This window comes from Perognathus longimembris, chromosome 10 (genome assembly GCF_023159225.1).
Source record: "Perognathus longimembris pacificus isolate PPM17 chromosome 10, ASM2315922v1, whole genome shotgun sequence".
In the NCBI taxonomy this organism is placed as follows: domain Eukaryota; kingdom Metazoa; phylum Chordata; class Mammalia; order Rodentia; family Heteromyidae; genus Perognathus; species Perognathus longimembris.
The window spans coordinates 4434749-4459262 of record NC_063170.1 but is presented as its reverse complement, the minus strand read 5'-3'; the positions used below and the strand labels follow the sequence as shown (position 1 = coordinate 4459262).

The 24514-nt window shown below is 47.8% G+C and overlaps 2 protein-coding genes across 3 annotated transcripts; both read right to left on the bottom strand.

Moving 5' to 3' along the window:
* Window positions 1-495: 495 nt before the first annotated feature.
* C10H16orf46 (chromosome 10 C16orf46 homolog) lies at window positions 496-15253 on the bottom strand. Of its 2 annotated transcripts, XM_048355058.1 has the most exons (5): window positions 15126-15253; window positions 9055-9291; window positions 5849-6832; window positions 2743-2863; window positions 496-1029 (listed from the first exon to the last, which is right to left on the bottom strand). In XM_048355058.1, exons 2-5 carry the CDS (start codon window positions 9253-9255, stop codon window positions 1010-1012), a joined length of 1326 nt encoding a protein of 441 aa, XP_048211015.1. In that variant the 5' UTR covers window positions 9256-9291; window positions 15126-15253; the 3' UTR covers window positions 496-1009. The 2 variants fall into 2 exon arrangements, with proteins under 2 accessions (XP_048211015.1, XP_048211014.1); XM_048355057.1 differs by lacking the exon at window positions 496-1029 and having other exon boundaries at window positions 2473-2863.
* Gcsh (glycine cleavage system protein H) lies at window positions 14054-23763 on the bottom strand. Its single transcript, XM_048355060.1, has 5 exons — window positions 23549-23763; window positions 21822-21901; window positions 19675-19738; window positions 15126-15257; window positions 14054-14664 (listed from the first exon to the last, which is right to left on the bottom strand). The coding sequence occupies exons 1-5, from the start codon at window positions 23694-23696 to the stop codon at window positions 14567-14569; spliced, it is 522 nt and encodes a 173-aa protein (XP_048211017.1). The 5' UTR covers window positions 23697-23763; the 3' UTR covers window positions 14054-14566.
* Between the last annotated feature and the right edge of the window lie 751 nt (window positions 23764-24514).

The window sequence follows — 24514 nt, the reverse complement described above, 5'->3', positions numbered from 1 at the left end:
TTTTCTTTCTTTTTTTTTGCCTGTCTTAGGGCTTGAACTCAAGGCCTGAGCACTGTCCCTGAGCTCTTTTTGCTCAAGGCTAGCACTCTATGTCTTGAGCCATGGCGCCCCTTCCGGCCTTTTCTGTGTATGGAACCCAAGGCTTCATGCATGCCAGGCAAGCACTCTACTGCTAAGCCACATCCCCAGCCCTTAGTAAATTATTCTTATGACAAGGAAATCATGCTTGCAGTGTTAAAACCAAGTAGACTCAGTTGTTGGAACTGTATTTATTAGCAGATACACTGACATATCAAGAGACAAGGACTAAGGAACAAGTAGGCTATTGGCTCTCCAACATTAGCTACCAGTGCATCACATTAAGACACAAGCATTTTGAGAAGGAACAAGGCCCAAATTTATATAAATGAATAAAAGCAGTATTGTTTGTATCATACTTGATCTAGATTACCAAAATCCATTCAGTTCTTTCATAAACTTAGAAATAACTACAATATAAAAGTATTTGTAACTTTGTAATAGATCCACAAACTTCACAGCTTGGCCTAAGAGGAACTTATTGCCACAACCCCTCCATCAATTCTTGAGATTCTACTCGGAAACAATATTACAGGCCACAGGCTACAGGAAAGAACCAATAAATAAGTAAAACAAATGATCTTTTTCATTTTATCAGTAAAATAATCAAGTGTCTCAAAAAATAAAAGTTGAAACAGCACCAAGAGGGCTTGTTATTCTCAAAAGTATGTGTATAACCTCAACAGACAATTATGTCTTGTCAGTGCAAATTGCTCAATGCAAAGACTTTTTTGCTCGTGTTAGCCTACAGGAGCAAGCTTATTGGAATGATATGAGTCAGAGCTCCTCTGAGCTTCCGGGTCTTCTTGCTGCTTATAGTACGCTACTGTCTGCTTTCTGGTGGTCCACTGCCTTTCCCATGTCCGGGGTGGAATATGGTTTTAGGACCATGCTGCTGAGGAATGAATGTGTAACTGATCCCTCTCCTACTTTATCTTCTTTTTTCCTGTGCTGTAATGAGAAATTTAGTGACTTCAGACTTTAGTGCCACAATAAACATTTGTCAAAAGTTAGTATTTCTCAATTAGCGTATTACCAAAGGATAGTCAGCCATCAACTCTTTAACCAACTTGAAAAGGAAGCTTCCCTAAATTGAAGCTTTATACCATACATTTGGAAAACAATCCACACTTTGGCAAACTGTGTTAGGATTTATTTACTCATGGTTATCTTAGTTCATTGAAATAGCTTTTGTAAGGCAGTGCACATTTTTTTTTTCTGTAGGTTCTGCCCATTTATTTGGGAAACTTACAAAATGTATAATTTTCACCCATATAACAAGATAATGTGCTAAAGAAATAAGAGCTTGGATTTTTAAGTTCTGTAAATAGCTACTATAATGGTTAAGTGTTTTCTCTAACTTCCCATCATCTTAAATTTTAATTAGGAAAAACCAATTGTGAGGATTTGGAGAAATGGCCACATAAACTAGGAGCGGTGAACTGTACTAGGGCCCGGGGCGTTAGCCCCAACACCACGGTCAAGCGCACACGCAGCTCACCACAGATGAGTGACTGCCAGTTCTTTTGCATTCAGAGGCACGAGAACAGTCACAGCCCGTGATGTGCGCGCGCACAGGGACGGACCGCAGGATGTTTTTCAGGTTTGCTGCCCTCAAGTAGGATTTTTTCCCCCATTGGCGCTAGAGTTTTGAACTCAGTACCTTGCAAAAGTGCTCTACCACTTGGGCCATGCTTCCCACCCCCCGACTTGTAATAAACAGAGACACTTTGTTTTGTCAAGGTTTCCACGGAGCTCAGCTACAGGGACACAGTGGTGGTTAGTACGGCATGCCACGTGGCACAGGTGGATGTGTAGTACATCCGATTAGGACAAGCAGGGAGTGCAGGGAACAGTGCTGCCTAAACTCGGGGGGATTCTGAATAAAGACAAGAGGTGTAAGCGTTTCTATCTTGGTAATCTGGCGAAGGCAGGTAGTGGACCAGGAAAGCCATAACTCTCCCTGAACAGGCTCCCTGTGGCTGCCATGAGAGCCTGTCCCCATGGATAGCAGCTTTGGTTGTCTTTCTAGAGGCCACCAAGCCAAGGGCAGAGCCTGTCAGGGTTCCCCGCCATACTGTCCCTTCACTGGGGTGAGTTTGCCCTTGGGGGGAAGATGGCAATGTCTGCACATTATTTTGGGGTGGCTGCTACTGGCATCTGTGACATCTAGAGGTCGGGGGGCTGCCAATACAAGGAGCACCCGGTCCAAAATGGCGGCAGCCGAGGCCCAACAGCCCTAGGCCGGGCCTGTGCAGCCAGCTGCTGAGCGGAATGGGACGTCACCATGCCTCGCTGCAAGTGCAGTGCCGAGCCCAGCAATCGGGAAGCTGCAGAGACCAGAGAGAACACCCAACCCTCATCCCGGGCGCTGGGATTTGAACTCAGGGCCTCAAGCTCACTAGGCAAGCACTCTACCACCACCTTTTATCCAAAAAATATTTTAAAATCTCTTTAGGCTTTCTTCTTTAGGGTTTTACTATTAACAGCTTCCCCCCACCCCCCAACGAGACAGGGTCTTGCTATATAGTCCAGGCTAGCTTGTGAGCTGGAGGTTAGCCTGGCCTAACCTCGAACTCACAATCCTCCTGCCCCAGCCTTCTGAATGCTGCTGCGGGATGCCTGGCTAGTAACAACTTCTGAAACGTATAAACTGAAATTCACTTTTTTTCTTCACTTCATACTGGAAGGGCCAGGATCCAGAGGAAGCTGATGGGAACCTGGCTCCGAAAGAACTGTTCACCATTTCCAGTCTGTAATAAGGTTTGCTGGCAAGTCGACTGGGCTGAAATGACAGAAGGGGGGAGAGCTTAGGAATGACCGCGTCACTGCAGTGGGCACAGGGCGGCCGGCAGCGCAAATCTACCAGGCTCCGCGTTCCGGGCCCAGCTGAGCTTCGCGGTCAGGAGCGTGGCCCTGGGCCCGCCCCAGGCTCCCAGCGTGTCCCCGCCACAGCAGAAGAGATGCCCCAGCGCCTATCTGCCAGGAAGCCCCGTTCTTCCTTCCCTGGCTTGCTACTCAGTGACTCAGCCTGCAGCTCCGGAGCACACTCCCCCCCCCCCCCGCCCCCCCAGGCACCAGCCTGGACTCGGAGGAAGGAGAGATGGAGAGCAATCCGATTCTGTCTGAGGTCCAGGGAAATTTCATCCTAAGAGTAAGAAGTGAAAAATGAGAATGTCTTCCCCAGCGGCTGGAGACCTAGGTCCTCGTCCAAACATAGCAAGGCCTTCTTTTGATTTAGCCTTCTTGTGTGCACAGCGTTTCCATGCCACAGGCCTCCCTGTCTCCCCCCCCTCCCCCCGCCCCGCCCCCCTGCCGCCCCACCCCCCTGCCACCCCGCCTCAGCTCGCCAGCCCTGGCCCCCTGCGCCCTCTGCAGGTGGCTGAAGGTACCATGCTGGGTGCTGGGGTTTCAACAAAAACTGGAGTTTAGATGATTTTAACTAATTCTGGTTACCAGACACCAGCCAAACACGGAAGAGTCTGGAGAGAATTAAGGAAGCAAACCTGCGACCATGGCTTGAGTGGGCAGTGGCCACGGGCACCTGCCCCGCCACCCTGACTGCAAGGTCTGGTTTCCCCTCAACGCTTGGACGGCGGCTCAGAGCTGTGATGGGCAATTGCTTTCTATGCAGCAGGGCTCCTTTATCTGCATAACTGCCTGGACAGCAGCAGCCTGGTTTAGACGTCCTGAGGCTAATCGAAAAGAAAACTGGGGCAAGCTGGACGCATGGCTAAGGAGGCTCGGCACCTGCCTACCGAGTGCGAGGCCTTGAGTTCAAACCCCAGGACTTCCAAAGAGAGAATTCAGGGCAAGGGCTAGATCCACAAAGAGACAAGGTAAGCCCAAACTACACCACAGAGAAGATTCCAGAAAGACATCATCAGGTACTTTGGCTAACATCACTGGTGTTAAAAATGTAACTCATTTACAACACGAAATTAATGTACAACTGAAGTACTAATACAGGTAAGAAATGAGGCCAGGAGAACAAAAAAAGAGACAGTAACACTTCACCTCATTCTCAACGTTAGATGCAAGGTAAGATTAGAGGAAGACGGTGGGGATGAGATAAAATCACAGTGACTTCTCTTCCCCCAAAAGCCAACTAGTCTGTGGCTCAGGCCTATAATCCTGGCTACTCAGGAGGCTGAGATCTGAGGATCACAGTTCAAAGCCAACCTGGGCAGGAAAGTCTGCGAGACTCTTATCTCCAATGAACACCAGAAAACCAGAAGTGGCACTGTAGTACAAGTGGTAGAGTGCTAGCCTTGAGCTGAAGAGCTCAGGGACAGTGCCCAGGCCCTGAGTTCAAGCCCCTCCCCCCACCCCACCCCCCAAAGGTCAACTGTTCTTTTGTTTTCTTTTTTGCCAATCCTGGGGCTTGAACTCAGGGCCTGGGTACCGTCTCTATGCTCAAGGCTAACGCTCTTCCACTTGAGCCACAGCACCACTTCCACTTTTTTTCTGAGTCGTTTATTGGGGTAAGAGTCTCACCAGCTTTCCTGCCTGGCTTCCAACAGTGATCCTCAGCCTTCTACGTAGCTCAGATTACAAGGCGTGAGAAACCAGAGCCTGGCAAAAGTCAACTATTCCTAACCTGTTTGCAGATTGCATTTTCTAGGACTGTACAAAGGCTTTCAGACGCAGAGTCTTGCAACAGGAGGCCCCGGTCCCTTGGGATGCAGGACCATGTGCATAGATGAGCATGCCAGGGGCACTGATGTCCTGGGCGGGGGAGGCGACAGGCAGGCCCCTTGACACGGAGCAAGGATAAGACACCTTGGACCCTGGGCATTTTCAGTTAACAGCATTTTAGGTCTCTCTTGGGAGAGAAAAGGAAGCCGTTTTTGCCTGCTTCAAAAGTTTAGGACGCAATCAATCTATCTAAGGCAATGTCCTTAAGGTGCTGCCGTGGGCCAGAAAACGATTCCCAGAGAGCTCTCGGGGTGGCGTGGGGGCAGGGCCCCCATTCTCTGTCACCCTATGGCTTCAGCAGGAGCTGGAGCAGGCACTGCCAATTTGCATTCAGCAAATGAGCGCAAAAGCAGGGAGGAAGAATATGGATTTGGTCGTTATTATGTGTTTTTCTCTTAAGACAGGGTCTTGCTAGGTTGCCCAACTTTGAATTAAGCCTTCTAAGTGCTGGGATTACAGTTATAAATACCTATAACACACACATCAAATATGCTGTTGCTTAGGGTTTGGTATTGGGGGGTGGGGGGTGTTGACGTTACAGGGAATTGAACTCAGGGCCTCAAACTTACCGGAGAGGTGCTCTACCCCTTGAAGTCACACCTCCAGTCCCCTTGTTGCATTCCTTATTTTAGGGGCTGGCATAGGCTATGACTCTACTTGTGCTTTCCTGTGTCACTGAGGGTGACAGGAGTGCACCCCATACCCAGCCACCCGTTGGAGTCCCACAATCCCTGCCTCCCGAGCAGCTAGATTACGTACAGACTCGAGCCGCTGCGCCCACTCTGGTGTATGGGAGACTAGATCCAACCCCATTCAAGAATGACCAATTCCCTCTAGTTCTACTGTGTCAAAAAAAAAAAAAAGGATGAGGTAGAGGAAGAGAGAGAGAAAGGAGGGAGTGAAGAAGGAGAAGTGAGAGAAGAAGGGATGGAGGAGGAGGAGGAGGCCGTGAAAAGGCAGGGGGGAGGGGAGAGAGGACAAATGACTTTCAAGCTCGCTTATTCCCAGGGAATTCTATTGTGACAGGTCAGAGGTATCTCTGAGTAGAGAGGGGGATAACAACTCTGCTCACGGTGAGGGACGGCAAGAGAGGTCTTGGGAACACTTTGGTCTCCAGCACTTGGGGACTGCTTTCCTGTTTGGTCTTTGCCAGAAGGTGCCTCTGGGGGTTCCTGAGAGGTCTCGGGTCCTTGGCCTTCAACGTGGACCTGTAGTTTTGTAGTCCTTCTTTCTGCAAAAGCTGCAACGTGGCCAAGTAGTGGACGCCGTTGGGGTTGGGAGGACACCCGGAGCTCCTCTCGGTCAGGAGGGACCATCGCAGGCAGCACGGCTCGGAGTCGGCCAGCAGGTTTGTCGGGGCCACGTGCGGAGAGAAGGAGGCCCCCTTGGTGAGCACGAGGCGCTTGGTCAGCTCAAAGTGTCTCTTGTCACCTTTCCCGTCTACTGTTTTCAATCCATAGCCATGAGCCACACACTCATCCTTCTCCCCTCTCACCACCTTCTCGTCTGACTGCCAGAAGACGTTCTTACTGTTCTTACCCAGAACATCCACACTGCTGGGGGGGCTAGCTCTCAGGGGAGGCAGGACTAGGAGGGCCTTGGAGGTCAGAGCGTGGGAGAGGGAGAACCCCCTGTCGGAGCCTGTGCCCCTGCTGGGACTCCGGGACGCCTTGCCGCTAAGCCCCTCGGGAGTGTCCCATTCGTCCAGGCACCAGATAAACTCCTTGATTTGCAGACTTTTTTTTTCTCCATGAATGTAGTTGGGAAAGCAGATTCTGTTACTCTCCCTGGGAGCAGTGCTAGGGACCTGGGAGGGCCCTGGGATCTGGGAGGAAGCATTCCAATTCTTCTCCGGGCCGAGGCCGGGGCCAAGGTCAGCCACGGCCTTTGTCTCCCACCTTCTGGCCTCCAGGGAAGGCTTGGCCTCCAGGTTCACCTGAGAGAGGCTGACACACTGCAAGCAGCCACTGCCGGAACCTTCCCCTGCTCTTGCCTTTTTCAGTTTCTTCCGTGGCCAGATGCAGGCAGCTGGAGAAGTCCTTCCCCAGCCACGGACCTGCAGATGCAACAGCACGTTACTCCCTCACACTGCCCAAACTCGCCTTTTCACAACGGAAACTTCTCCCGGGCCCGGGGGGCTCCCGCCTGCCATCCCGGCTACTCGGGAGGCTGACAGCTGAGGATCGCAGTCCAAAGCCAGCCCTGGCAGGAAAGTCCAGGAGACTCTTGTCTCCAATGAACCACCACAAAACAGGAGGTGGCGCTGTGGCTTAAAGTGGTAGAGCGCTAGCCTTGAACAAAAAACTCAGGGACAGCTCCCAGGCCCTGAGTTCAAGCCCCCTGACAGATTAAAAACAAAGAAAGAAAGAAAGAAAGAAAGAAAGAAAGAAAGAAAGAAAGAAAGAAAGAAAGAGAGAGAGAGAGAGAGAAGGGAGGGAGGGAGGGAGGGAAGGAAGGAAGGAAGCAAGGAAGGAAGGAAGGAAGGAAGGAAGGAAGGAAGGAAGGAAGGAAGGCCTTTAATACTCATTTTAGCCTAATACTGAGCAATAAAGTATATTGGTGATCATGTGGAGCTCCTGAACACGAGAGCAAGTACTTGCAAGTAACTACAAGAGGCTGCCCGTATTGCTTTCCAGGTGCACCCTAACCTCAGTACTATTCAAATAAATCAAAGCTGTCCATTCTTGTCACACCTCCCAGGACTTCCTGCACCTTCAGTCTCTGTTTCCCACGCTGGAGAGAGACTGTTTCCTGGAGACACTAGAGGGCCAGCAATGAGCACACTTGTGTCCTGGGTGCCCAGGAGCCCTGTGTAGCCCAGGAGCACCTGCAACCCACCTATGCCAGGAGTTCCTGGCCACCTTAGCCAGAGGTCACTGTGAAGACAAAGTTGCCATATGAAATGCAGCATCTTTGCCAGGCATGGTGTCCCACACCTATAATGCCAGCACTTGGGGGAGGGTCCAAGTTCAAGGTCAGCTCCATAGCAAGACACTGTCCCAAGCACAAGTAAGCCGGCAGGAGGGAGAAAGGGAGACAGACAGAGGAAGAAAAGAAGGAGGGAAGGAAAGAAAGGAGGGAAGGAGGGAGGGAGGAGGTCTTTAATTCCCATTTCACAAATGGGAAGAAATATCTTTCTCTTACTATTTCTCCCTACTTTATCCTTTTACACTAAAATAATCCTTGCCAAAAAACTTATTTTAAAAAATACAGGGGGCTGGGAATATGGCCTAGTGGCAAGAGTGCTTGCCTTGTATACATGAAGCCCTAGGTTCAATTCCTCAGCACCACATATATAGAAAAGGTCAGTAGTGGTGCTGTGACTCAAGGTGCTAGCCTTGAGCAAAAAGAAGCCAGGGACAGTGCTCAGGCCCTGAGTTCAAGCCCTAGGACTGAAAACAAAAACAAAAACAGGACATATCTGCCATACACTACACACTAAATAATCTGAAACTCAAATTTACTAGGCATTCTATATTTTCAGCTATTTAACCCAGTCACCCTAGAAGGGTTCCCCGCCTTGTTTGTTTAGTGCTGGGGCTTAAACATAGGGTCTCTAGTTCTTGTTCGCCTTGCTTGCTCTATTAGTACTTACTTGAGCCATGCCTTCAGTCTGGCATTATGCTGGTTAATTGGAGACAGAGTTTCACAGACTTTCCTACTGGGGCTGGCTTTGAACCTTGATCCTCAGATGCCAGCCTCCTGAGTAGCCAAGATTTAAGGCACGAGCTATCTCGGTGACCAGCAAGCTACTCTATATTAACTCTGAATCTGATTAAGTTCCTTTGTTTTAAATTTTGGGTTCTGTTCTTGACTCTAAGTGTACTTCAAAAACCCACAGGGTCAGAAACTGGAAGAAAGGCTCCTCAAGTCTCTTGGGAGCTTAGCACAGTGGTGAAGAAACTCTTGGCCCTGAAGTTTGAAGACCTAGTGGAGCCCTCCTTGCCCACTTCCTGCCTGGGTGGGCTGGACAATCTCTGGGATTCTACTTCACATTTGGGTGCCTCAATATCCTTATGTACACAGAGGCCTGAGAGAGCTCCTGAGAGACTGAATGAATGAATGAATGAATGAAGGGTGAGCATTTAGTACTGAGCCAACCACATACTAAGTGGTTATAAACACACACTAGTGGGAACTGGTGTCACCAGTAATATTTTACCTCTGTTCCCAGGGTCTGATAGTTAACACTGACTGCACATATTTGGTAATATTAAGTATTTTGGGGAAAAGCATGCATCAAATACTGAAGTGAAAAATACCCTAGAAGACACTCACAGCTTCTTCCCACCCAGTGCCAATGACGAACTCATTGACTCTTCTGTCTTCTTGGAAAGTAATGTCACTGATTTGGAGAAGACAGCACACATGGCTCTTTGCTCTTCTTTCATCTGGACAAGTAAAGGTTTCTTCAATGGCTTCTGTGGTTTTACTTTCATTATTTTCTAAATCAGTCTCATTTTCCTGACAGAGATCCATTACTAGGATGACTGATTAGCTTTTAACATCTTCTTCCTGCAATTTGAAATGGGTATTGAGCTTATTTTTTAATATTAACTCTTTTCCCCCTTTTTGGTGCCAGTCTAGGGCTTGAACTAAGGGCCTCAAGGCACTATCTCTGAGCTCTATTTGCTTAGGGCTAGCACTTTACCACTTGAGCCACACTTCTGGCTTTTCTGGTGATTAATTAAAGAGTGTCAAGGATGTTCCTGTCCAGCCTGGCTTCAAACTGAGATCCTTAGAGTAGCTAGTATTACAGACATAAGCCACCAGGCACATGACTAATATTAGCCTTTAAAAAAAAAAAAGCAATTCAGTAACTGGTGCAATATCTTTAAAACACTCAGGAACAGACTGAGAATAAACCCCACAAATCTACTGTCAAGTATTGGGATTTTAAAAAAGGGTGAGGCTGATTTCAACTAAAGACTAATGAGTTTAATTAATTAAAGACCAAAGTCAGCTAGCAGTGGAGCTGCGAGGTAGTGCGTTAGGTTGAGCACAAAATGCTCAGGCTCAGTGCCTAGGCCTTGAGTTCAAGCCCCAGGAGGACTAGCACCGATTTCTTTTTTTTTTTGGCCAGTCCGGGGCCTTGGACTCAGGGCCTGAGCACTGTCCCTGGCTTCTTCTTGCTCAAGGCTAGCACTCTGCCTCTTGAGCCACAGCGCCGCTTCTGGCCGTTTTCTGTATATGTGGTACTGGGGAATCGAACCTAGGGCCTCGTGTATCCGAGGCAGGCGCTCTTGCCACTAGGCTATATCCCCAGCCCGCGATTTCTTTTTTGAAGGAATAAAAACGTAAGCATAGGCAATTCTTTTCTAAACAGAACTCCAACTGCCCAGAAAATATGGACATAAAAGTACTGATTCCCTGGGCTGAGAATATGGCTTAGTGGTACAGTGTTTGCCTAGCATGCATGAAGACCTGGATCCAATGCCTCAGCACCACATAAAGAGAAAAAGCTGGAAGGGGCACTGTGGCTCAAGTGGTAGAGTGCTAGCGTTGAGCAAAAGAAGCTTAGGGACAGCGCCCAGGCTCTGAGTTCAAGGCCCAGGACTGACCAACAAGTCCTGATTCCCAGCCCCCAGACCCGGAGTCTGATTATACTTGGTCTAGGCACAGCCTAGGTATTGGATTCTCATTCTGTTTTGAGACAGGGTCTCACTATCTTATGCAGAATTACCACAAATGATCTTCCCCTCTCAGTCTCCCAAATAGATGAGATTGCAAGTGGGTGCTGCCACATCTATAACTGTTAGAATTTTTTTACAGTGTTCAGTAAGGTTGGAGAACTGCTACTGTGTGAGTTCTTCCTTGTATGGAACCCTCACTGGTTTCCACACCTCATGAACATTTTCTACCCCTGCTCTTTGTTCTGCTCTCCTGAGCAAGGCTCTGCAACAAGAAGCATGTGTAAACTTCAGAAAGTTTATGAAACCTCCAATCACACAGAAATCAGAATCACTAAGTGGGCTATCATGCAGAATGCATATGCTCGTCTTTCTTGCAGGGTATAGCCATCTTCAGGTCCTTCAACTATTTCTCCCATTTCATGAGAAAAATCTACATATAGTTAGAGGAAAAGGAAAGGTAGAGGCAAAAAGATGTCATTTTGGTTAAATTAAGCCCCTTTTCTGCAGCTGAAAATGGACCTTCTATTATTCATTGGGAAAAGAAATGAATATTAAGACTTACAGCTCTAGTGAGAAGACTCCCTCCCTCCCTCTGTCCCTCTCTGCTCCTGGTCTCTGAACTCTGGGTCTGGGTGCTGTCTCTAAGCTCTTTTTGCTCAAGGCTAGCACTCTACTACTTAAGCTACAGCACCACGTCCGGCTTTTTCTGTGATTAATCGGAGATTTAAAGAGTTTCACAGACTTTCCTGCCCGGGCTGGCTTTGAATTGCAACCCTCAGATCTCAGCCTCCTGAGTAGCTAGGATTACAGGCGTGAGCCACCAGTGCTCAGGCGGGCGCAGTTTCTCAACACAAAGCTAAACTTCACACACACAACCAGTTACATCGGCCTCGGGCATCTTCATCCCAGGTGGCATAGTATCTACAGGAAAAACCTGCTGAGATGGCTGTGACGTTTACAGACAGTTCTGGAACACACTGAAGATGGAGTTGGGCTTTCGCCTCGGTTGCGCACGTGCACCCCCTGACTGCTGGCCTTGTATTTTCAAGAGTACAAGTATCGTCTTCCCGGCCGGGCGTGTGGGCACATGCCTGTAATGCCAGCACTTGGGAGGCTCGTGAGTTCAAGGCCAACCCAGGCTACTGAGCAGAGTCCAGGTGTCTATGTTCCCGGGTTCGCGGTTATCACGCGCTCCCTGGCCACGGCGGCCACGAGGTCTTCCTGGAGAGGCTGATCACTCCCGATCAGCTCACCTCTACTCCGATCGGTATCGGTTCTTCCCTTCGCCACCTCACGGCCACTGACCCGCGCGAAGTGCCTGGCGGCTGGGGGTAAGCCTGCAACGCGATGCAAGCCTCAGCTCTCACCGCTCACAGCGGACCAGCACCGCCCGGACCGCCCGGGGCCTCGCGCGGGCCCCACCTCTCCCCCGCCATGCCCCGCCCCTCGCCCCCTCCCACCGCCACGCCTAGCTCCGCCCCCTCCACCCCCACCTCCTACCGGGCACAGAGTCCCCCGCTCTCCATTCAGGTGCCCGCCGGTGGCGCCAAGCCCCGCCCCTTCCTCTTGTGCCGCCCGAGTCCCGCCCCCAACGGCCCCGCCTGTGGCCCCACCCACGCAGGCGCGCCGCCCCCTAGGCCCCGCCCACTCCCGTTCCAGCCGGGGCCGGAGCCGGGGACCGGTGTACCTCTCTCCTTTTGGCTTCCCCGCTCCTAAGGGTCGCTTCCTTCCGAACAGCCTCGAGCTCCTCGCTCTCCCGCCCGAGGGCTAGCGCAGGAACTCGTGGCGGGGTCGGGGACGCAGCCGCTCACACGCTCTCTCGGAAGCCTCGACACACGGCCGCCGCACGCGCCGTCGCCCTGGGTTACGGCGACGCTGGGGGCGGGCCGGTTCACAGGCGCAGCGGAAGTGACGCTTAACAAAGCGGACGGCGCGAGGCCGCTGGCGGCGCGCTCCCGGCAGGCTCCGCGCCTGCCCGCCCGCACCCGGGGACCCGCGAGGGGAGACGCGGCGGCCGAGGGGCCCATCCCGAGCCCCGCTGTGTGCGCGTCTGGAACACCGCGGTGGAGCGAACCCGAAAACCCTCACCCGGCCGGCTCTGCCGGGCTGCCCCGGGGCCTTCCAGGATGCTTGGCCGACGTCAGGTAGCCAGAAGGTCTGCGCTTTGCCACCCCTGCCCCGAAAATCCCCGTGCTGGGGATGTTGTTGTTGATCTGAAAACACCCAACTCCCGGAGACAGCACCCAGACCCAGGAGGAGCCAAGGGCGGGGGGTAGGGGTAACACCGAGCTTCCACGTAACCGAAGGCCCCAGGCCAGGCACCACGCCCTGAATTCCTACCTGCGTTCTTCTCTCTCGGGACACCACGGGCTGTACTCTTTGCAGCAGCCCTAGAAAAACTACAGAAACTGGGGGTGGGGGGAATTCACAGATTCAGGTCTGAGCTAAGCCTGCTTTTCTGAAACAGCCTCATTTACAAACTAGATTCTCGTACCAAGAGCCCTCTAGTGGTGTCATTAAAACCTCTAGTGGTGTCATTAAAACCTAACACCTGAGAGGTGACTGAATAATTAACACTTCCGGGACAACACGTTCTATTGTTTTAATTAGAAAGTATTCAAAACCTCTATTAAGCTTCTTTGTTAAGGTAACCTTTGGAAAAAAAAAGAACATGAGGCCACCAGGCATGAAAAAGCTAAGGCAAGACTATCATGAGTTCAAGGCCAGTCTGGACTAGACAGCCCCAAAATTTGAGGAAAAAAAAAATAGGTAAGAGAAGTAAGGTCTCCCTTTGTCCTCACTAGACTGGGACTCACATCCTCCTGCCTCTGCCTCTAGAATAGCTGGGACTACAGACATCCCCAACAGCCAGACTAAAGCCTGTATTTTGAGGGCCACTAGGGGGTACAGTGCTTGCTAATAAGCACGTGTGAGGTGCCAAAATAAAGCCACAATCTTTGGCACAGTACCACTATAACAAATGACAATGGAATAGGCTTTACACCCAAAGTAGAGCAAAGGCAAACTGCTTTGAGTTCAGTTCTTTGGGTGTTAAAGGGCAAGTCTGTGCCAGAGGTGGTTGGCTCATGCCATAATCCTAGTGTAATCCTAGTTAACTCCGGATTGCTATTGAAAGCCCCTCCATGACATTCGTATCTCCAAGAAAGAGGGGGGAAACGGACAACTATCTAGATCTTCCCTTAAGAACAGATTTACACAACAAAAAGGAAAATTTTGTAAGCTTTTCATTGATATAGCTTAAATTTTCTTTGTGCAAACAACGTTCCAGTGCTGGAGATGTAGTTCAGTAGTAAAGTGTGTGTTTAGGACTGGAATATGGCTTAGCAATACTCGCCTTGCATGCATGAATGAAGCCCTGGGTTCGATTCCTCTGAACCACATAAACAGAAAAAGCCAGAAGTGGTGCTGTGGATCAAGAGATAGAGTACTACTAGCCTTGAGCAAAGAGAAGCCAGGGACAGAGCTCAGGCCCTGAATCCAAGCCCCAGGACTGGCAAAAAAAAAAAAAAAAGTAAAGTGTATGTTTAGCATGTGTGACACCCACAGAAAAGCCGAAAACTTTTGTACAAACTTAAAATTAACAAGTCCACAAGAAAAAAACTTGAGCCATGAAATTAACATGATTAAAGAGGTTTAATATTTTATTTTCTTACTTTCTGCAAACCTGTTGCTTCATTGTATAAAAATAGCACCAGCAAATGCAGTGCATTATAAAATGGAGCTATAATTCTTCATCTGAGGTTGTCCAACAAGCACTTTCCTCCACTCCCAGTTACTTCAAATGGTGAGGTCATTAGGTCATTCCAAATCCAGAGGTGGACTTAAGTTACAATAGGATGTATGATAACAGTATTATCCTTGAGATACATAATTATAGATTTTACCCTGGGCAACATATTCTGAATACCAAATCCTAGAGTTTAGTCTAAAACTCATTATTGTAAAAAAAAAAAAATATGATGTTTGTCTGCAATCATTGGAAAGTGAAGGGTATTTCTCTCATAGCAGTGTTGTCGTTGCTTTTCCTACCAGAAAGTGTTGAATTGCTGCAAAATGTTAAAATTTTCATCCACCACTAATTTAGACAACTATGCTGCAGTAAGTTACTTCACTCTAATTTATTCAGGGTTCCATTTTCACTCCTCAATAGATTTTATGTATTTCTCATATGCTTCTTCACTCAGTAGTTCATCTAGTTCTGAAGGATTACTCAGTGTCATCTTTATCAACCAACCTGCAACCAAAACAAAAACCTTATATTCCAAATTACCCTTTTAAAGTCTAATTCATCCAAAATGTAAATTTCTCAGTGCTTCAAAATTAACCTAGTGAATTCGATTAATTAAGCAACCAGATTAATCTCATGAATGTGTATTATTTATTGGTGAAACTTTAAAATTTTGGCTGTAAGATTATACACGTATAGCACAAATGAAAAGAATTATAGCAAGGCTGATCACAATAAATTACAAACTCTTAGGGCATGTGAAGCACTAGAGGGCTACAAGGCAAAGAGAACCAACCATACCTACCCCTACCACTTACTGGCTCCTCTTGACCCTCACACATAAATATTTGTGAGCCTCGACTTATCTTTAGAATGGAGGAAACTATTGTTAGCCTAATTCACCAGGTTAGTCATGAAACAAGAACTTAGGAAAAAACTAGGCAAGGATGAAAATGAAAACAACTTACCGTCTTCATAACAAGATTTATTGACAAGTCCTGGATTTTCTGCAAGCACTTCATTAACTGCAGTTACTTCTCCTGACACAGGAGAGTAGAGTTCACTGGCAGCTTTCACACTTTCCAAAGCACCAAACTCATCTAAGTGAAGTAAATTAAAGAAAATATATTGTGTCAAGCCCCTAACCTGAAGACACAAATATAGGGAGGTGATTGCCTCTCCATCAAAAATTCTAAATTCCTGCATTTAAAAATAAAATAAAGCCATCTTTTTTAAAAAGTCATGCTCCTATCATCTATGAGCAGGGTGGAAATCGGACCTATCTCTTCTGAACAGTGAACAACAAACAGTGAAGCCCTTGGACTCCCCATATGCTTAAGTTCAGTAAAATTCAAGGTTCTTCAAACTTACAGGCAGTTCAGAAAAATAAAAAAACCTTTGGAGTTTCCTGAAATAGAGAAATACTTTGTATCAGACCATCTTCCTGCAATTATAAACTCTGAAAAAACATTAAAAAAAAAAAAGCCTATGAAAGCTCTGGAAAGTTGTTCATTTGAAAGCCAACTCATCCCTTGAAACAGGAACTAACAGATCTTTACTTAAACATAGCCTTTCTCCTGGCAACTGTGCCCACCCAAACCTTGGGACTAAAAGACCAGAAGAAAACCAGCCGTTTGTCTAAAGGGTAAAAATCCTAGAAGGAAGGTAAGAATGGAGAAGAAAGGCGCTAACAGGATGGGTCCCCAAATGACTTGATAGCAGCAGTGAGTGGACAGACATGGGGGAACACTTGCAATGAGACGCTTCTAAATGGATACTAGAAGTGGAATATCTAAAGCAGCTCAGAAGACAGCATTATTGCAGACTAGAGACAACCGAAGAAAGGAACCATAAATGGGAAGAAAGACCAGTTGAAGTTAACCAAGTGAGGCCCTGAGTTCAAACCCCAGTGCTGGGGGGGAGGGTGGGAAGACAACAAATAACAACAAAACCTTGAATTCAGAAATCCTACCAGAGCCTCAGGCTCATGGGACAGTATCAAATGACCCCAAAACATTAACTAAAGTCACAAAAGAATAGAAACAACGCACAGATAAATGACCAAAACCAAAGAAATCTTAAAGCAATATAAATTTTTTTCAATCTCCAAATTTGGTGGAAAGAAATTGACTTGCATATTCAAAAGGCTCAGCAAACCCCAAACAGGGTAAGTATACACTTGTATACACAAGAACAACCCAGTCAAACAGCTAAAAAAAACCCAAAAACACCACCTCATTGCCCAGAAAAAATAACACAGGCACTTTAACATTCTTTGAGCAGATGGATAAGAAAGGAAGACCTAACCCCCCACTGCGATGCTGTTAGGAGTGGGGCTTCAGAAAGTGACTGACTACAAAGGAAGAGCCCTCAAGAACAGGCCTAGTGCTTATACAAAGGACCCCACCAATCCCAGACTCTGACAGCCCGATTCCAGCCTCCAGAACTATGAGAGAAAGTATCCATGTGAGAACTGTCAACGTGAACAGTGTCCAGCAAATGAAGAGCATGTCCTCCCTTCAGGTGCAAGGACTGTAAGTCAAGAATCCGAGACACCAAGCTATTGGAAAGTGAAGTGGGAAATCCTAAGAAGGATGAAGACAAAAGGGGGACAAAACCCTACATGTCTACTGCCCTGTCCTCTGAGTGATCCCTGAATCGTGCGCACACTGGGGGCACTCTCCCAAGTCACGGCTAAGGCTGAAAGATTCGCACTGAGACTAGCTGCCATCCACTACGAGGGAAACAGCGCTTTACAGTGTAAAAAATACCTGCTTAAAAAAAAATCGCAAAGTTGGAGTGCTTGCTTAGCATGCATGTAGCCCTGAGTTAGATTCCTCAGCACCACATACATAGAAAAAGCCAAAAGTAGTATTGTGGCTCAAGTGGTAGAATAACTGTTAGCTAGCCTCGAGCAAAAAGAAGCTCAGGGATAGTGCCCAGGCCCTGTGTTCAAACCCCAGGACTGGCAAAAAAAAAAAAAAAGCTGAAAGAGGAGCAAATTAACCCTAAGTAAGTTACAAGGAAGCAATGACACAATCAGGAAACTATAATGAAGTAGAGTAGAAAAAGTAAACTTCTTTGTAAGCATAAAAGAAACTGATAAACACCTAGCAAGACTGATAAGAGGAGGGGAAAAGGGCTCAACTTCTAGCTCAGTAGTAGGATGATCACCTAGCACGCCAGAGATCCTTTGGTGTGATTCTTACCAGTGCAAAAAAGGAACAACAAAACAAAATACTATCAGTATCAAGGAATGAAAACAGGGTCCTAACTATAGATCCTATAGATAAAAAATAAGCAACAAATATGAACATTTTTACGCCAAGTTTGCGAATATGCATAAAAAATGTTCCACCAATATAACAAAATCTGAATAGCCTTTTATCTATTAAAGAATAAATTTCGGGGCTGGGAATATGGCCTAGTGGCAAGAGTGCTTGCCTCCCATACATGAAGCCCTGGGTTCAATTCCCCAGCACCACATATACAGAAAACGGCCAGAAGTGGCACTGTGGCTCAAGTGGCAGAGTGCAATCCTTGAGCAAAAAGAAGCCAGGGACAGTGCTCAGGCCCTGAGTCCACGTGGGCCCAGGACTGGCAAAAAAAAAAAAAAGAATAAATTTCTACTACAAATTTTTCCATCCCCCAAACAAATCTTGAGACCCAGATCTCAAGAAGAGGTAATATTAATGTTGTATATTCTATAAAGAAAGTAGAGGAAGCAGGAGCGGTTTCAAATTGTCTGGGGCCAATCTGATCCCAAAACTTGACAAAGTCATTATAAGGACATTAAAGCCTAGTATCCTTCATGAACATAATGGAAAAGATTTTAATATGTTTTTTAAATGACAATTTTGTATCATGTCTAACTGGAGTTTATTCCAGTAATGTAAGATTAAATATTTTTTAAACACTGTTCATTAAGAGAATAAACCACATATGATCATCTCAATAGATGAAAATAAAGATGAAAAAATTCAGCTATTAATGATAAAATCAGCAAATAGAAAGGAACCTCACCATCTGATAATGAGCATCTGTGAAAGGTTCCACAGCTCACATCATGCCGAATGATGAAATGTCAAATGCTCTGTATGAAGATGAGGAATGAAGGACAATGTCTGTGCTCACCACTTCTATTCATTAGAGAGTATAAAGATAAAAAGCAAACTCTCTTTTTCTTTTTTTTTTTTTTTTTTTGGCCAGTCCTGGGCCTTGGACTCAGGGCCTGAGCACTGTCCCTGGCTTCTTCCCGCTCAAGGCTAGCACTCTGCCACTTGAGCCACAGCGCCGCTTCTGGCCGTTTTCTGTATATGTGGTGCTGGGGAATCGAACCTAGGGCCTCGTGTATCCGAGGCAGGCACTCTTGCCACTAGGCTATATCCCCAGCCCGCAAACTCTCTTTTTCAATAGATTGTTGGAACACATGAATAAACACAGAAGAAAATGAAGTCTGACTCTCGACACACAAAATGTAACATGAAAAATGGTAGTGAACATCTACAACCTAGTACCCAGCTGTACCACAAGTTCAAAGCCAGCCCAGGCTATACAGCGAGGCCTTGCTTAAAAAACAAGACAACAGCAAAAATAAATAAACCACACCCACCCGGAATGCTAAAATAATAACGCTTTCTACGAGAATGTACAAAAGAGTAAGTTCAGGGATGAGGTTTGCCTCAGCAGTAGAGCGCCTGCCTACCTGCCAAGCCCCGAGTTCAAACACCAGTACCACCAATAAGTAAGTTCAAACAACCTAAATGATGTGTAGAGAGAATACCTAGCAAATATTGTCAAAGGCATTACAACACACACTCTCTTATATGTGTCAAGGAGTGATAGGTTACCATTTATCAAACTTGTGTTTCATTTTTGTTGTGGTACTGTATGTAGAACAAGACTAGAGACTTGAGCACACAGAGGCTACCACTGAGCTACACCTCTATCTTGTCATGTACTTTTTATTGTGAACATTTAATTAACCCTTCTGACAACTATGTGGTAAGTGCCATATTTTATAAATGAAGACAGCTGGTAAATTATGTGACCAGGACTATTATGTTTATTCTTGACACTCTCTCCTATCTGCAAAGAAAGGCAGACTTACTTTTATTTTTGTGGTGCTGTACCAATGAGCTATACCCCCAACCCTTTTACCTTATCTCTTACAGCTAGTAGTAGCAATAAACCCAGACAGGGTGTTCTGAGAGAATTCCGGGGAGACATTCCTTCTCAACAGAGAGGAAGAGAGCCTACACTTTTCTACTGCTATGTCTCACTGAGTCGGAAAGGTACCCAGAGAATTTGTGTCTTTAATAGCTTTCAGTAAACTAAGTAACCCTAATCTACTCATCTCCAGACTGCTTGTATTAGTTGTTGAACACTTAATATTCTGCCTCAAAAGTTAAAAGCACTCTAACTGACCCTGGGTACAAACAAGTTATTTAGGTAAAGACTAGGCAGGGAAAATTCACTGCATAGATAGGGACAATCCAAAATAAGAAAAACACTCACCTTGCTTTTTCAATTTTGTCCCAACTTCAGGCAGACTACAGTAAACAACATCTCCCAAAGCTTCCTAGAAAAACACCCAAAACAACAAAACTTTTAAGAAATCAAGCCAACTTCCTCCCCACACCCTACTCCTAGTATAAAGGAAAAAGATAAAACACTAAATCCCCTACAGCTGCAAGGGCATGTGAAAATGTAAACACTGGCCAGATACTGTGGTGCACTGGTCTATAATCCCAGCACTAAGTGTGAAAACCAAGGAAAAGTGTAACCCCCCCCCCAGCTTCTAGAAACAATGGAGCTTGTAAAATTTCACTGTCTTAGCTTCTACCTTTAAAAACCCAGCCCAGCGGTGGCTCATTGCTATTCTTTACCATCCTGATGGTGGAGAGCAGACGCTGAGCACAGCTAAATAAAGACTCCTATCTAGCCCACTTGACTGAGTGCTGGTGACTTTCTTGCTGAGGGTGGAGTCCTGGGCGGAGTCCTGCAGTTCTTGGAGGCCCCAGGGAGATCCCAGCCTCAGGCCTTGGCTCTGGGAACCCGGGGCAGGGGAAGACCCCTCCAGCAGTAGGAGGCGGCTGCCGAGAGACTCCTCAGCCCCAGGACTGAGGGTGACATCGTGCTTTGGAGGCTTCCCAGGGTCAACATTTGCAGGAGTCTGCCAGAAACTGACTCCTAGCCCAACTGACTGAGTGCTGGTGATTTGACTGTCATGAGTTCAAGTCCTGGGTGACCAGGATGTAACACTCAGGTGGTGGAAGCAGGAGATTGTGGGTTTACAGTTAGCCTGGCTACATAGTTAGACTCAACAAAATTATAATTAAGAAAAATGTAAATAAGGCACAAATAAGACAAAATGTAAAAATGAATCTTAACTCAGTAGCTACACTGCCAAGGATCAGATTTGGCCCCTGGCCTAAGCCCTATGCCTGTAAGGAGACTCCGAAGTCTTCTGAATGCACTGTGCTTTTCCACCTCTGCAGTTTTACTCACACCATGACCCGCTGCACTGGCTGAAGTCCCACTCATTGATCCTACAAACCCTGGCCTCCAGAAGAAGTGGCCTGTCTCTCCAGTGAGTGACCCAGATCCTCCCGTCACCGTTTTGTATGTTGTTTCCATGCAGGGGACTCCCTCCATCAATAAAGCCAGAGGCAAGTATATCTTACATGGTATTTCACGAGACACCCTGTACCAGGCCCCACAGCAAGTACCCAGGCAGCCAATGGAGATACTGCAACCTGTCAGAGAATTTCTGTCCTGACCAGTTAGCATCCTCCTCCAACAATATTGCAGTTAACATAAGACCTAGTGAAGAAGGCCGGGCGTTGGTATCTCACACCTGTAATCCTAGCTACTTTGGGGGCTGATTTCTTAGGATCACATTTTGAAGCCAATCTGGGCAAGAAAGTCGGCAGACTCTTATCTCCAATTAAGCACCAGGAAACTGGAAGTGTTGCTGTGGCTCAAAGTGGTAGAGCACTAGCCTTGAGCAAAAGAGCTCAGGGATGGCACCCAAGCTTTGATCATGACCCACGGCTGACCAAAACAAAAAAAGGAAAACATTTTTTTAAGCTCAAATAAGGTATATTTTCTTATTTTAAATGTTGACCTAATGTCTTTTCTTTTTGTCTTGTTTTATTTTGGGTGCTAGTGCCAGGGCTCAAACTCAGAGCCTTCTGCTCTTGGCCTTTTCACTTGCAATAGATGTTCTACACTTAGGCCACATCTCCAGTCTGGCATTTTGCTGGTTTACCGAAAGTAAGAGCCGCATACGTTTTTTTCCTTTTTTTTTTTGCATCGTTTGGATTCAAACCTCAATCCGCAGATCTCAGCCTCCTGAGTAGCTAGGATTAATTACAGGGGTGAGTCACCAGTACCCAGTTATGTTTTGTCTTTAAGACAGGTTATCACTACGTAACCTAGACTAAGCCTTGAACTCTCGATCCACCTGTCTTAACCTCCCAAGTGTCACAGGTGTACAACACCAGGCCTCGCACATTATCTCATGACACCACACACTTCCCTGATTTTCTTCTAAAAAAAGGATCCAATACACTACAGAGAATAAATATTTGTCATAAGGGAGAGATAATCCAGATTACTTAAGGGCACACTATCACAGATCTTTAAAGGCAATCCAATACCTGTGCAAAATTGCTGATTCCGACAGTTCCAGTTCCATTTTCTGTGATTATCCATTCATGTTTCTCTGTGAATTTACGCACTAAAACAGAAAATCGATATTTTAGAAATGCAGCATCATCACTTTTAAGCAATCTGTTCACATCGTTTTTGTCAAAAGGCCAGAGCTTTCCAGAAATGGAGTTTACCTTATTGATGCTACCTGCCAGTAGTTCACAGAGCAGGAAAGGACAAAGACCATGTAAAAATAGCAGACCTTAGAATCTAAATGGTGGTATAAACGGACAGGATCACAATACTTAGGCTTTAAAATTAGACTAGGGGCTGGGAAAGTGGCTTAGTGGTAGCTCGCCTAGCATGCATGAGCCCTGGGTTCGATTCCTCAGCACCACATAAACAGAATAAGCCAGAAGTGGCACTGTGGCTTAAGTGGTAGAGTGCCAGCCTTGAGCACAAGGAAGCCAGAGACAGTGCTCAGACCCCGAGTTTCAGCCCCCGGACTGGCAAAACAAACAAAAAATCAACTTTGTATTCTTCTCTGTTTAATGGTCAGGTAAAATATATTTAGTGAGTCTGTGTTCCCTTAGTATTTATTTGGTACTATACACTTAGGTTTAACAAAATGCATTCAATTCCTGTTGAGGTATCAAGTTATAAATCCAGAAATTACAAATGAAATTTCATTTCATCCTCCCAACAGCTCTAAGATAGGTTTTACCTCTACTTCTAGTGAGGAAACAGACTCGGAAAAGCTCACACTGTTCAGAAAAAGTAGAACCACAGTTGGTAGTGGACCCTTGTCTGCTTTTAAAAGCTTGAGTGCACTGTACCCTATAAATATGTACAACTCTGTATCAATTAAAAAAGTGAACTACGACTAAAACCTAGGTGCTTAACTAGATCACGGGCATTGATATTCTGAGCAATATTTAACTGACTAGAGAATGTAAACATCTAAAAGATAGGATAATGATGACTAGCCAAGAGAGGGAAACAAAAGGAAACATAGACCTGAAATTAATTTTTGTCTGAAAATGCTTTGCCTTTGTATTCAAACCAGTAATGCACGTGTGTCTATCAAAGACAGCTGAAGGAATCTTATGAGCAGGCCCCGAACTTTGACTTTGGAATAAAATGCTCCCCAATTCCACACTTCCCAAAGCTGGGAACTCCAGAGACGCCGGTCATCCAGACCTGGGCACCCTAAACAAGAAGCCCAAGTTCTCACAAACGGCGGCCAGGGTCAAGGCTTTGCACTGCAAGAAAATGTCCCCTCCCCCCGCCCCCGGGGCTTTGTGTGCTGAAGCAGCGCAAACGGCCGGGACGTTAACGGGCAGGCGTCCCAGTCGCTTCGAGTCCGTTCACCCCCGTGCGGCCCCGCGCAGGCAGGCTTCCAGGCGAGCTCACGCTTCAATAGTAACAAGCTTATTGCTTTAACATGACAAGTGCTTCGGCCAAGCTCCCGAGGGCCCACCAGGCGAGGCGGCGCGCACAAAGAGCCCGGCAACGCCGCCCCGCCCGGCTTCCCCGGCGCCCGCGGCCGCCGCACCTGCCGGGCCGGCCGGGCACCCCGCCCCGGGGGCCAGCGGGCCTTTGAGCCCGGACACAGCGGCTGCGGCGTCTCCCGGCCCCCACTCAGGAGGGAGAGGGGCCGGGCGGGAGCAGGATCGCGGCCTGCGCCCGGCCGAGCGGAGGGAGGTGCCGGGTCGCCCACGTGCCCCGCGCTTACCCGACAGCAGAGCGGGCCCCGTGCGCAGCGTCCGGACGGCGTCCGTCCTCGGCCGCCAGGGCCGCGGCGGGCAGCGCGCGGCGGGCGCCAGGGCCGCGCGCAGGCCGCAGGCCGCGGACCCCAGGCTCCGGGCCGCTCGCAGCGCCATGATCGACCGCAGGGGTTCCGAGGGTCGCCGCGCGGGGCCTCCACCACCGGGCCGGCGGGGGCGGGGCGGGGCGCCGGCTGGACCGAAGCCCGGGACCGGCCCTAGGTGGGACGAGATCTGATTGGGCAGCGCTCGAGGGGGCGGGGACTGCTGGGCTGGGCGCGAGCTCCGATAGGGTGGCGCGCCGGAGGGGCGTGACTTGCTGAAGCGCTGAGGCCCGGATGGGGCTCTGGACGAGGGGCGGGGACCGAGTGGCCGGCGGACGTCGGACAGGCGGGGCCTCCCGGAGGGGCCGGGCCTAGCCCCGGGCGCCCGTTCTTCCCGTAAATTGCTGGGTCAGCAGCCTGGGGCTACGCCTGGCCCCGGGAATCGAAGACCGGCCCCAAGCGCTAGGGATTGGGCTGGGCCGGCCCGTTTCTGTGTCCTTGAGGCACTGTGCAATCTTGCTAAACCCGCTAGGGCTTGGAGCCTTTCTTCTCTCAGGGGCATTTGGATATTTATAACTTCATCTATGGATCATACAGAATTATCAGTGTCGATGGCCGTAGGCAGCCAATGAGAAGCAAGGGGAAGTTTGGAGGGTCTCTTACTGCCCCAGGGCCATTGTTCCTCACACCTCAACGTAGCCTCTGACTTTTTGAGGTTCTAAAAACAATCGGTGAAAGACCGCTTTGTTTATAGATCTCAGGAGGTCCTGTGACTCCAGATAGGACAGGCAAACTTCAGAAACTTACAGAGGGGAAAGATCTTGCCAAATGTTAGGACTGGCTTTTTTGGTGGAGACAGGACCAGACCACTAATGTAGCCGTGTCCAAAAG